General features: G+C 45.9%; 1 protein-coding gene across 1 annotated transcript in view; it reads right to left on the reverse strand.

Moving 5' to 3' along the window:
* The window catches only part of LOC103253539 (talin-2-like), an 81,105-nt gene extending 69,960 nt beyond the window's left edge, over positions 1–11,145 (reverse strand). Inside the window, exons 1-5 of the mRNA XM_021709474.1 lie at positions 11,011–11,145; positions 10,364–10,545; positions 8,800–8,932; positions 6,386–6,487; positions 1,635–1,805 (exon numbers count right to left, since the gene is read on the reverse strand). Of these exons, the coding sequence (XP_021565149.1) occupies positions 1,635–1,805; positions 6,386–6,487; positions 8,800–8,932; positions 10,364–10,503 (546 nt within the window). The 5' untranslated portion in view covers positions 10,504–10,545; positions 11,011–11,145. The remainder of the gene's footprint in view (positions 1–1,634; positions 1,806–6,385; positions 6,488–8,799; positions 8,933–10,363; positions 10,546–11,010) is intronic.
* Positions 11,146–13,009: the final 1,864 nt, after the last annotated feature.

Raw genomic sequence — 13,009 nt, forward strand, 5'->3', positions numbered from 1 at the left:
AGGGAGAGGAGTGATTACCTTTCTGACCTTCATGAAGCACGTCTTACTCCATCATCCAATGCTTCTGGCATTCACTGAAAACTATTTCACATGGGCAGAAAACTATACTAGACATTATTTCCAAGCAGCGGCTGTTATTGAAGCACACAGTGCTGGCTGGGTATGCCATGAGGTTCCTTGGGACAAAATCAAATTCCACGAGGAGCTCTGAGCAATAACCCTTCCACCTAGAATCCATATCTGCAGTCCAAGCAGATGTGCTAGTGTCTGAAAAACCAGAAAACTCCTTCCTCGGATTATTTTACTGACATTGAAACCCTCTCAGGTAGGGGTGGGGACATGTGGCAGGAAACAGCCCAGAGAAGAGACAACCTAGAACTGAGTCAGAAAGGAAAGTTCAGCTCCTCCAGTTTGGGGAGGGGGCGAGGGGAGCTGGGCTGACTTTCGGGCACCATCGTGTTATCTGTCACAGTCAAAATGGCATTCTTTGTTCTTCCTGTTCTATCCTAGCACTTCAACAACTGGGCTTATTTTTCCAAAAGATTCTGGACAACTTGGGGACACTTGACTCTTATTATTTTAGCACCCTCAGAATGAGGCTCTTAATGATTGCCAGATACAAGAATGAAAAACTGAACATTGAAAATGAAAGTCCAAGCCGGGTGCTGTGGCTCACACCTGCAGCTCCAGCTACTTGGGAATCTGATGTGGGAGGATCACTTGAGCCCAGGAGTTTGAACTAGCTTGGGTGACACAGTGAGGTCCCCATCTCAACAAAAAAAAAAAAAAAGGAAAAGAGACTATAAGTCCAAGACATTATTCATGCTTCCATCAGTGTGATGTTTCTAAAATATGAATTGGTTGTGTAGTTTCCCTTCTTAAGACCATCCATGGCTTCCACTGCTCACAGGCCAAATTTCTCAGCGTGGAACAAGAGACCTGTCCCAATACAGTCATTCATTCTCCCATCTGATTGTCCCCACATTCTGCGTGAGCCAGATACATCAGACTGCTCGCTATGTTCTGAAGATATCCCAATCCTCTGGTATCCTCAGCTACCCCTTTGCATCTGTTGTTTCCTCTTCCCAAGTTCCCAAGTTCAAAGCAAAACGTGATGCAAGGTCATCCATGACAGGCTGTTGTCATCTTTGACGCCTTAAAGCAGTGGGGTAACACAACAGGCTGAAGAAATATTCCTCTTGCAAACTGGTAAGGAAGATTTTAATAGCAAACTACAGTCTCTTAATTACTAGGAACAGAAGTGACTGACATTCACTGGAAAACCACAGAGCTCTCCTTTGTGCAAGGCGGGTGTCAACATTGAGCAGGTATCCAACAAGTATTAGTTTTCATTCCTGTAATAACCACACCGTCCATTTTTCTTCCCTAAGGATGTTTATCTAGGCATTCTGTCAAGGAAAAAATTAACTTACAATATGCCTTAGTTATTTCTATTTCTTCATTTTCCCCTTAAAGGGAAAGACAACAGAAGAGTATTTCCCTCCTTAGAATGGGCACTCAATTGCCACCAAAGGAGAAATGGAGGTGTTTTTTTCCCCCAGGAGTGACACAATACAGGAGGAATGTATGATGGCTTCTTAGTTGTCCTAAGTCCCTGACATTCTGGACCATACCTTGGGGTTTCCGCCACCTTCTTTGGCTGCATACAGCATCTGCAAGGCAGACTCTGCGAGTGTCTTGGTCTGGTCCAGCACCGTCATTTGCTGTTGATGGTCGAGAATCTTGGAGGCCACACCAACTGCGGCTAAGATCAAGGGCTCAAAGTAGCTCGCCAGCTGTGTCACCTTTCAAAGAAGAAAACCCAAAAAACACACAGATGGACCATATAAATACACTTGTCTCCTTCAGGGGTACCACGGTGGGGAGGGTAAGACGGGGTCGGGGGGTGGGGAGTTGGGCCGACTCACAGGGCAAGCAGATCTACTACAATTTACTGTTTAAAGTACTTTCTAATTAACGGACTCTTGCTTGATCTTTACCTCCTTTGGGGAGTTCCTCATCTCTCCTCTAAATACGGCAGAAGTGCAAAGAAACCCGTTCTGAGATCCAGAGTTAGAGATGAGAACTGAATTCAGTTTCACAAATCATCCATTTTTACAAATGAAAAGCATGTTAAAGAACCAAAGACACCTTATAAACTTGGAAGAAAGGGGAAGTTGAAGAGGGCCAAAGTAGCAGGGGAACTAAGAGAAAAAGAAAAAAAAAGCCTGAGATGAAAGGAACCTTCAAAAGCTTTGTGGGAAGCCAATCGCAACACCATCCTGCCCCCAGCAGTTTGACCAAGCCTTGATTCAAAATGAAAGCACAGATAACTTCACATCAGTCGAGATGTTCTGTTTATCATTCACCCAACCTGGGAGAACAAAAAAGCCTGTCACAACAGCTATCCGCTGCCCCAGAACAGGCCTAGTCCCAGAGGGCAATACCATACATGTGTATATGCTCACCAAAGCCTGCCACCCCTGGGTGCTGTGGGCCAAGAGCCACAGATATTTATTGGGTGCACCCCGTATGTCAGGCTCTCTGCTAAGCATTTAGCATGCATTTCTCCACTTAACTGCCACAATAATTTTAAGAGGTAGACACAAATGAGAAACTGAGGCTTAGATGGGTAGAGCTGCATACTGGTCTCACGCAGCTGACAGGTAAGACACTGGCCGGGGTCGAACTCCATAGCCCCGGCCCTCACGGCCCCACTCTGCTGTCTCTGTCACTTTTCATTTTGATTCCAGTTCTGCTGCTGTTATAACACTGGACTTTAGTTTATCATTTGGTATTTGCTGCCTTGGAAAATATTTAAAAAATAAAGTCTGAGAATAATACAGCAGCACCTACCTAGAATCTAGAATGTCAGATTTTCACATTTTGTATATTTATTTAAATACCAGGATCTATCCCCACTCACATAAAACACAATAGCACGAATCACATTTTCCTGTTGAACTCCTCATTCTGCATGGTAATGAATAAAGGCTACATTATTCCCACCAAGGGTATTTAAGCACAAATCTGTATCCAGCAACTCCCTTTTAATGCTACTTCTCATCATGTGGAAGAAGAACGAGTATTGTGGGGACGCAGGCGGGAAGGCCACTCCATCGAGCAATCACTGGGCCAGAAACTGAGCTGGGCACGAAGGATTACGAGAGGCAGTGGCTGGGCCAAGGTGTCCAAACAATAAAACTTCACTACAGCTAATCCCAGACAAGACTGTTACAGCAATAAACACATTTATACTCTGTTATCCTCCACTACAGTTATCCTACAGAGAGTTTTCAGGACATGTGAACAGGGCTGTCGCTGGCCTGTAGGGTGTCTTTGGGCGAATTTTAAAGGGGTCCTTGGGGCAGACATGGCCAACGCCAGGGTACGTGGCTTGGTGAGCAGGGCGCAGGCTGAATTTTAGCCCCCACTCTCCACTCCAGTCAAACACCTTTGTGTAGGGCCCAGCCTGCATCACCACAGGCAGCAGTCCTACACACTTGCATTCGATCTCCTCTCCTTCCCCAGGAAGGGCACTGGTGTCATCACCAAGGGGAAAGGGGCCCTGATGGGTCACCAGGGGTCAGGAGTCAGGGCTCAGGGCTCAGGATGCGTCCTTTATGTACTAAAGAGAGAGTCAAAATGCATAATGCATTAGAATCTTACATGTTTTTCAGACTAGTTTTATTATTTTAAAAATATACTCCATCCATGTGACTGTCTCACGTCAAGGTTCGCTGTGTGCCAAGAATAACTAAATGCAACAAGGGCCTGACATCCTCATGGAGGTAGAATGGCTGGGTGAAGAATGTCAGCCCAGCTGCACAGCCACTGGATCTAAGTCCTCCCTGCCAATGCCTTATTGAGAACTCTTTGGTAAAATGCTTCATATGACTAAACTCAGTTTTCTCATCTATCTGTGAAGTGGGTATTAATAATAGCATCAAGCTCATCAAGAGGTTGAAAGTACAGGAAAGTTCTTACCATAATCTCTGCCATATAGCAAGCACTCAGTAAGTGCTAGGTGTTGTTATTCCACATATTGCAAAGGCTCTGAAGGGATGTGCTTTTTCCCTGTATTTAGGGAGCTTAGGAAGGACTTTTATTATTATTATTATTTTATTATTACTATTACTAGGGTTGGGGGTACAAATGGGGATTTCCTACCTAAGTAGATTACATGCAGGCAAAGCTTGGGTTTCTAGCTGGCCCTCTCTCCCCCAATGGCAGACCAAGCATCCAGTATGTGGTCGTATGTCGCTTTCCTGCCCCCTCCAACCCCAGCAGTGTCTAGCTTCTGCCAATCTCACCCTCTTAGCAAGGATTCTAATACCTTTTGTTCTCGAGAGACATGACAGAACAGGAAACATCCTCACGTGGGTTAGCACATAAGTTAAAATAACAGGGAACTTTGAATCTTTGGTACATGATGTTGATTCCTAGGTCTGGAGAGGGGCATAGTGGGCTCAATGTTGGCCCCTCAAAAGATATGTCCATGTTCAAGTCCATGGAATGTGGGAACGCGACCTCATTTGGACAAAGGGTATTCGGAGACGTAGGATCTTGAAATGAGAGCATCCTGGATTACGGGGTGGGCTCTAACCCCACCAACAAGAGTTCCTCATCTGTAAAATGGGGATTAGTAATAGCACCGAGTCATTTGAATCTTCCTTGCCAAATTTTTTTTTTAACTGAGAAATCTCTGTATAAGAAACAGAAGAAGAGACACAGACAAGAGCAGGTGACAGTGAGATCATGGAGGCAGGGATCGGCATGACAGTCGAGGAGTGACAGGAGCCACAAAAAGATGCAAGAGCCAAGAGCAGATTTTCCAGAGAATCGCTCAACAGCCTCCAGAGGGAGCACAGCCCGGCGGGGACCTTGATTTTGAAGTCCTGGCCTCCAGAGCTATGACACAACAGATTTCTGTTGTTTGAAGCCACAGAAAACGAACATAGCCATGGGCTGAGAATCTGCACTTATCACCCCCAGGTGCTGCCAAGCTAAGCCCCACGGATACGGAAGGAGGGGAAGGAAGGGCAGGACACACATGGGAGCTGCCTTTCAGCCCACAGCTCCTCTGGAGAAGCCCACAGGCTACCCTTGTCCAAAACTCTCTTTTAGAAGAGGTAGAAACAAAGGCAAAAAACAAACAGATGAGGCTGATTCAGCCAAAGGGCCCAGAGTACATTTATAAGTCAAGTGACGTGAATATGTTCCTCTTGATGCTACCCACTAACATAGGAAATATAGCGGGGTGGCAATTAATTAACATTCCATATTAATAAAGTATCTGCAGAGACATGGATATTGCCCTCCAAAGATATCCAGACATACTTTCTTATACAATGTCCAAAGGAAGCAAAAGTAACTGCTGAAACAATGTCTGGCTTCTTTGCTACACTCTGTGTCTCTGAGATGGACACAGAGGCAGTGGCCCCAGCCTCCAGGCCATCCGTCTACCCCATCAGACCTCTTCACACAGGCAGACGGTTACCATAAGAGAAACTCAACTAAAAACTCAATGTGCCACACTTGAAAAGGCAGAGAGATACTGGCCCTCCTGAAAACCGGTAGGAAAGGTTAGTAGGCTCTCAAGCTACTCTGTCATTTGAAAAAGTGAGAACATTGATTTTTCTAAAAATCAATACCTGTAGAGAAGATTTTGGCCACTGCATTTCTTCCTATGCATGTCGATCCTGAAGCCTGCACTGATAAAATGCCAGAAAACCCTGAAGGTTGTTAAAAATCCAACTTCTGGCCTGGAGGCACTAGTTGCATGACCAGCCAGGTCTCCTTGAGGGATTCACAGAATGAACCCCAAACAGGTCAACCATCATTCAGCACCTAAAACAATCTGGGTATGACCCCCCCAGGGGAAGGACCTCTCTGCAGTGGCCTCCTAGGGAGGGTTTGGTTGTCCAGGGTGAAGTTTGCTTTGTTTCATCACGTAGAAGAGATGCCATGTTGAAAACCATGGAAGAATAATGTGCCCTTCAACACACCAGAATGGGGCCAGCCAGCAGGGTCAAAAGATGGCAAGGTTTCAGGCTGGGAGTGCCAACGTCGGTCGGTCTCTGGCTTATTTCAGCAAAGGGGGAGAGCAACTGATGTTTGCAAATGTCTAGCTGGCTACAGTATGACCACAGCCAGAAAACCGTCACTGCAGTTTTTTCTCAACTCTAGGTGAAAACAGAGCCTGAAGTGATCATTGCCGGAGAGGCTGCCAGAGGGCAGTTTGGTGATTTCCTGCAGGTCAAACCAACGACAGACCCAGGCATACTACTCAGTACTGCAGGCTTTTGGGAGCCTAGCGGCAAAGTCAGACCTCCTCTCTTGTGGCCATGCCTGCCCTCAGCGGGGTCCCCTCAGGGTGCATTACCTTATGTCCCAGCTGGGCTGCCTCTCCCCGAGCCGCTGTGGCGATGGGATCAATAAGGTGCCCGATTTCCTGGACCACTGACGTCAGCTGCTCCTGCAGGGCCTGGTGAGGAGAGAATTGCCAAGTTCACCCCACAACAGTTCCCCGGGGTGCCACATTGATTCAAAAAGGCCCATATGAAAGATGAGAGAGGCCATGTGAAATGGACAGCAAAATGCCTGGGCATATGCCATCCAGCCATTGCTCCCTGTCCTGGTCCTCCCAGCGATGCCTTGGCCTCCACGGGCTGGACCCCTCTACGGTTCCTCCTGTGACAGACAAAAGGCAGGTCTGAGAGTCACTTTTCCCACTGGCTTCTCGCTCTTGCCAACCCTGATAGCTGATGCGACGGGTAGCTCTACTTTGGGTTATTCAGCATAATTACTGGACACGTAGAACAGCTGTGTCTTTCCAAGAAGGAAAGACAGCTTTGTCCAAATGGAGACAGCTAATGTGGGGCTGAGGAAACATTCAGGTTGCTGTATTCTCAGAACTAATAGCCCCTTTATTCTTAAAGGGGAGTGACATAAAAGGAGATGAGCTCTTTGGAAGCAGGATGACGTCCCAGAAAGTATACTGTGGAAATGCCAAGCAAGATACCCACTGGATTTAGCTCAGACTCTCCATCTACTTTATTTGGTGGTGTGCATGAAAATAGTCAAAATGGTACCCTCAAGGCATTTCTTCTCAGGTTTGAGAGGTGGTTTAATCTCTCTACCCCCAAAGAATTGAATTGTACTGTGAAGAGAGAGCAAGATTTTTAGATGATTCTGAGAGTGTAAGGGAGTGGGAAATTCAAAGCTAAAGATGCTTAACCAGTAGCAGGAAAGATCACATCCTTCTGTAGGGTGACTCCTAGGATCTTCACTGGACAGACACAGGACGACAGATCAGAATACTGGGCATTTTAGGTCTGCACACACCGGCATGAAAGTGGGTGATCTCTGACAAAGTGGTGATGTCCTGCTCATCAGAAATGAGGTTCAAGCCTTTGCTACTTTCCCACAGAACAACGCTACATATGGCCCAGGGATTGGGGGAAGGAGGGAAAGAGTTTCTTTTATGAGGAGCAGCCGAACAAGCAAACTAGAAAACAAAATTCTGTAAAAAGAAAAAGAAAAAAGGAAAGAGAGAGAGAGAAAGAAAGGTGAGCAGAGAGAAACTTCCAAGAAGTCCAAGGGTTTTATTTAGCTAACAACACATGATCTTCACCTTTATAACATGATTAGAGTCAAGAATACAAAAACATTCTAGCAACGTTGTCTTATTACAGATGGTTTGCTAACTATGGTGTGATTAGAGAGTGCATGAGGTTGAAGGGAAAGAATCTTCTTTCTCGTGAGGAAGGTAAGATGGAAATATACTCTGAAGGGACTTCCAAGGGGTCAGTCGTCTTTGCTTCTTGATCTGGGTGCTAGTTAAAAGGCATGTTCGGTTCGTGATGATTCATCAAGTAGTACACACGTCTGTATGCATATAATTTAACAGCAGGTTACAAAGAAGAACTCTAGCATTCCACACAGTGTGAAAGCACATATACCCTTCTTTTTTTTTTGGAAATGGGAGATGAAGCTGGAGTAAAATAGACAGTTCTATTCATAAAATGAGCAACACCAACTCTGGACCCAAAGCTGGCTGTTAATGGATTTAGTGGCCAGAAGGTCAACACCAATCAACAGACCATGCTATTTATTAAGGGTTCTTCTGAGTGTCAAGCACTGCGCTTTCAACAGAGACAGAATGAATCAGGAGCCTTGGGAAGGGTAATAGAACAAATCCAAGGGGAAAAATGAGAAACATTCTACTCTAAATTCTTTTCTGGGGGGGGGCGGGGAACAGCAAAAGAGGGCAAAGCAGTTTTAAATTAATACTAGAGGCCAAAGGTCCTCAAACACTAGATGTTGAATAATTTGGGCAGAATGGACCAAATGTGTCAGAGTTTAATGCTGAATTTGCCAATTTAACCCAAAAGTGCACTGAGAAAATGATGAGCTAGACATCCAAAATGTACTTGCTTAGGTCTGCTCTATTGATGTGTCAAAACAGATATGGTACACATTTTACCCCTACATTACCTGATATTGACAGTTTCCCCCCCCAAATTTCAGTCGCATTTGAACTTGCCACCCCAGCAGGAGGTGTATTCCTTCCTCAAGCCGTTTTTCTCTGCTCAGCACCTGCTCTACTCTCTCCAGAAAGTTCTCCCGAGGGGAGGGACTTACTTCCACCACAGTGCACAGGGGAAGGCTGCCTAATGGTAAAACGGTAACATTGGAAACACGTTGGGTCCACGACCTCCACCCCTCAAATCCAGATGCTGAGATTCTTTAACCCCTCTGGCGGGTGTTGAGCAGACCCCCAGAGCCCCAGCTTACCTCCACCGAGATGTCGTCCCTCGTGGCCAGGCTCTGGCTGACGGCAGCCAGTGAGGCCTGCTCAATGTCCCGGATACACCGGTTGATGCCATCAATGGAGTAGTCACACTCCCTCTGTCCAGGGGCCTTGTCCCTGGAAGGAAGGGACAGTGCAAGTCAGACACAGCCTCCATGGGGCTCAAGTCCCATAAGCTGCTCCAGCATTGGTGGCCAAGAGCCCTTGCCCACTTCCTCCCAACTGGATCCTCTTATTTTAGGTGGAACCCCTGACCCTGGTTGGCAAAGCCTCACTGCACAGCCTGTGCTTTCCTTAATCATTTCTTTCTTTATTTTAAGTCAGCGTCTCACTTTGTTGTCCAGGTTGCAGGGCAGGGGTGTGATCATGACTCGTTGAAGACTTGACTTCTTGGGCTCAGGCAATCCTTTCAACCTCAGCCTTCTCAGTAGCTAAGACTAGAGGCATGTGCCACCATGCCTGGCTAATTTTTTTCTTTTACTTCTTTGTAGAGACAAGGTCTTGCTATGTTGCCCAGGCTGGTCTTGAACTCCTGGGTTCAAGCGACCCTCCCACCTCAGTCTTCCAAAGTGCTGGGATTACAGGCAGGAGCCACCATGTGCAGTCTCACTCCTTAACTGAACACGTGAGTTGACTCTGTTTCTGATGGAAGGGATATCATGCTGTTCTCCACCTGGGCTGATGCCAGGTGACTGCCAAGGAAACAATTTGGACTTGGATTCTCAGTCAATGGTGTAACCATTGGATTTTTATTTGGAGGGAAAAAAGAGAGGTCAACACCATTTCCAGAACAAACATACCATGCTTTCTACATTGCATATTAGTCACAAAGACCTGGACTACTGTAGGAGTTAAACTATTCAGTGAATTTTTCTTTGCAAGGCAATAACAAGGTCAACTGTGGTTCTGAGCTTCAAAAGGAACTGGAAGGCAAAATATAACGAAGGAAAGAGATGCATTTCACGCTGCAGGGTATTCGCTTTGATCAACTTCAGAAATATTATATCTACTCAGGGGATATTTTTTCAGGCTCCTACTATCACCAAGGAGGTCAGAGATGCCCAGGGTTACTGTGGGCCCTAGGTTATTCTTTCTGTCTTATTAGCAAAGTAAAGGCCACCTCAGACGCTGCCAAATAAACAGTGGGGCTCTTTGCCTAAACCCTTAGGTATACACAAGGTGGTACAATGATGAGAAGGACTGGGAGTAGAGCCCTTGGGCCTGGAGGTAACCCTGGGAATGGGACCTACATTTTTTTCGGCTTAGATTTTTTCATCAGTACAATGGCAACAGTGGTGGGATCTACCTCACAAGACTGTTGTAATGCTCAAATATACTGGCAAAACGCTTGGAGCAATATCTGACATAGAATAAGTGCTTAAGTTAGCAATTATTGTTGTGACAAGTGCTCCTGGTCCCAAAGAAATAAATAAAAAAATGATGACAATGATCAATGATATTACTATTAAGTAAAAAGCCTTGTGGGCTTTTCTTCCCCCTGCCCTGTTCAGATGCAGGCTGGCAGCAGTCTCTGGTTGGGAAACCGACCTGATAGACGTGATGAGACTCTTGATGGAGTCGGACACAGTATGCGAATGCCCAGCCAGCACAGACCAGGTAGGCGGGTCTTTGGGGTTGATGGCCAGAGAGCGTGCAGTGCGAATGAGGTATGATGAACTCTCCAGCATGGTCTTGGCTGAGACCAGGATTGGTTCTTGTGCCTGAGAACCCTAAGACCAAACAGCAAAGGAGAAAGGTCAGGGTACACGGATATGAGTGAATGAGTCGGGCCCTGGAAGGTCCTGTTCTTTACCAAGTCACTGCCTCTGCCCTTTGGAAGGAGACACAGAGGGCAGGGAACCCTGGAAACCAGTTCACACAGGGTCTGGATGGTGGGACTTGAATTCGTGTTTGCTTCTTAATTCACATTTTTTAAGTATAACACATTCTAAGAAAGAATGGGCCTGAGTCTGTGCAGGGAGATTGTTCTCAACATACAAGGCTAAGAGATTATCCCTCAAGAGATGTGTAGTCATTAAGTTTTACCAGCTTGGTGCATGTAACATCACTGACAGCAGCAATACTCTAGGTGTTGACAGAGAGAGCTTTTTAAATTTTAACTATTAATGCTCATTCAGTGCCACACGAAATCAGCCAAAGACTTCAGTATTATCTTTGCTGCCGAATCTCCCTACCTCGGAGCTGATCTGGGCAGGAATGCTCACAAACTCAGGATTTGATGCGAATGCCGTCAAGTTCTCCACAGCTTCGATCAAGGGTGCAGTGGCAACGCGACACTTATTGCGGTTGTCTTCAGAGAAATCCCCATCCAGGGCCTGATGGGAGAAAATGCAGAGATTGTTTTACCTCACTGAGAAGCACAAAGCATTCTTGAACCACAGCAATCACCTTCCAGTGAAAGAAGGTGGCTCAGCGGGAATATTGAAATGCTTGGCAAATTCACAAACAATAAATAAGCACTGAGAGTCTCCTGCCATCACATCAAGGGCCCTGTTACCAAATGTTAAGTAGAACCTGTCATGCCGGCACTTTGGGAGGAGCAGGCAAGAGGATTGCCAGAGCCCAGAGGTTCGGGATCAGCCTGGGCAACTTGGCAAGACCTCATCTCTACAATAATAATAAAAAATTAGCTGGGTGTGGTGGTACGTGTCTGTGGCTCCAGCCACTTGGAAGGCTGAGGTGGAAGGATCACCTGAGCCCAGTAGGTCGAGGTGACAGAGTGAGCTTTACAAATTTTAACTATTAATGCTCATTCAGAGCCACACAAAATCAGCCAATGATGGACTTCACAGCAAACTGGATGGATTTAGGACCCATCATATTCAGTGATCTATCACAGAAACAAAGAACTGAATACCACATATTCTGACAATGCTACAAGGGAGGGATCGGCAGCCTCCGGACACTGCGGGGGGGCAGGGGGGGGCATATGTCATCACAAAGAGCACTTGATTCTAAACCAAGGGAAGTGAGGACCAATTGGAGGCCCAAACGCCACCTACACCTAGACTACTCATGTACCTAATCCTGACTTGTACCCCGCATCTCAATAATAAAATAGAGAGAGAAAAGGAAAAAAAAAGTCGAGCTGAATGTGAAGCTCACAGGACAGCAAGTCTCACAGTCAGCTTCCACACACAGGTAGCAGGACTACAAATCCAAACAGACCCTTCCCTTCTCTCGTTGGGAGGCCCTATGCCTTACCTTGCAGCTGAACCACTTTAGTCCCCACTTTTGAGACCACTGACTTTGGGCTCATGGCCTCCATTTTCACTCCAATTATGTCTATTCTCTCCCAAATTATAAACATACTTCATTGTATTTCAGAGAAATACTTTTAACTTTTCCTAAATTTTATCTGGATGTCCCTGAACCACCACTTTGCAATGAACACAATGGAACCCAACAGGAAGGAATGGACTAGAACTACCCTCACCCAAGCAGACAAATCTCACAAAAATAACATCTATTTAGTTAAAGAGGCCAGGCACAAAAGCATACCTATTGTTCGATTCCATTTGGGCAAGGGACAAAAACCTAATTGAGGGTGCTAGAAGCCAGGTCACTCTCTGGTTTAGGTGAGACTAAAGGGAGCACAGAAGGGGCTTCTAGGTGCCGACGACGTTCTGTTTCTTGATCTGGCTCTAGTTACCTAGGTATGTTCAGCTTGAGAAAATTCATTGAGTTCTACATAGGATGTATGGTTTTTCTCTATGTACCTTATGCTTCATAATTTTAAAAAAAACCAGCAGGAGGCAGAACAAGGGCTTTGAGCGATCAGTGCTGATGAATGGTCTGGGTGGATGAGAATCCAGGAATGTGGCCTGTGACCCATGCCAGGCAGGGATGACACTTGAATCTGTGACTCCCCGACCCCATGTGCCTCCTCAAGAACGAGACTGTTAGAACCAACAGTATGAGATCCAGTGACAGCCCTCCTGCCTCCCAGCGAAAGGTTACACTGGAGAAGACAGCTATGTTTGCAGAAGAATGCAAATTTCCTTGTTAAACGACCAATTAAACGTTTAATTTGACCCTTATGAGCAATATATGAAAGGAAATTTAGACAATTAGGAAGAACAACAACAAAAAAAAATAGGGGCACCAGCACTTCAAAGCAAACTGGATCTGAGGTGGGAGCATTTCTGTTTTTCAATAAGGCAAGAGCTAGGT

This window comes from Carlito syrichta, unplaced genomic scaffold, assembly GCF_000164805.1.
Source record: "Carlito syrichta isolate Samal-C Ts95f unplaced genomic scaffold, Tarsius_syrichta-2.0.1 Scaffold236456, whole genome shotgun sequence".
NCBI lineage: Eukaryota > Metazoa > Chordata > Mammalia > Primates > Tarsiidae > Carlito > Carlito syrichta.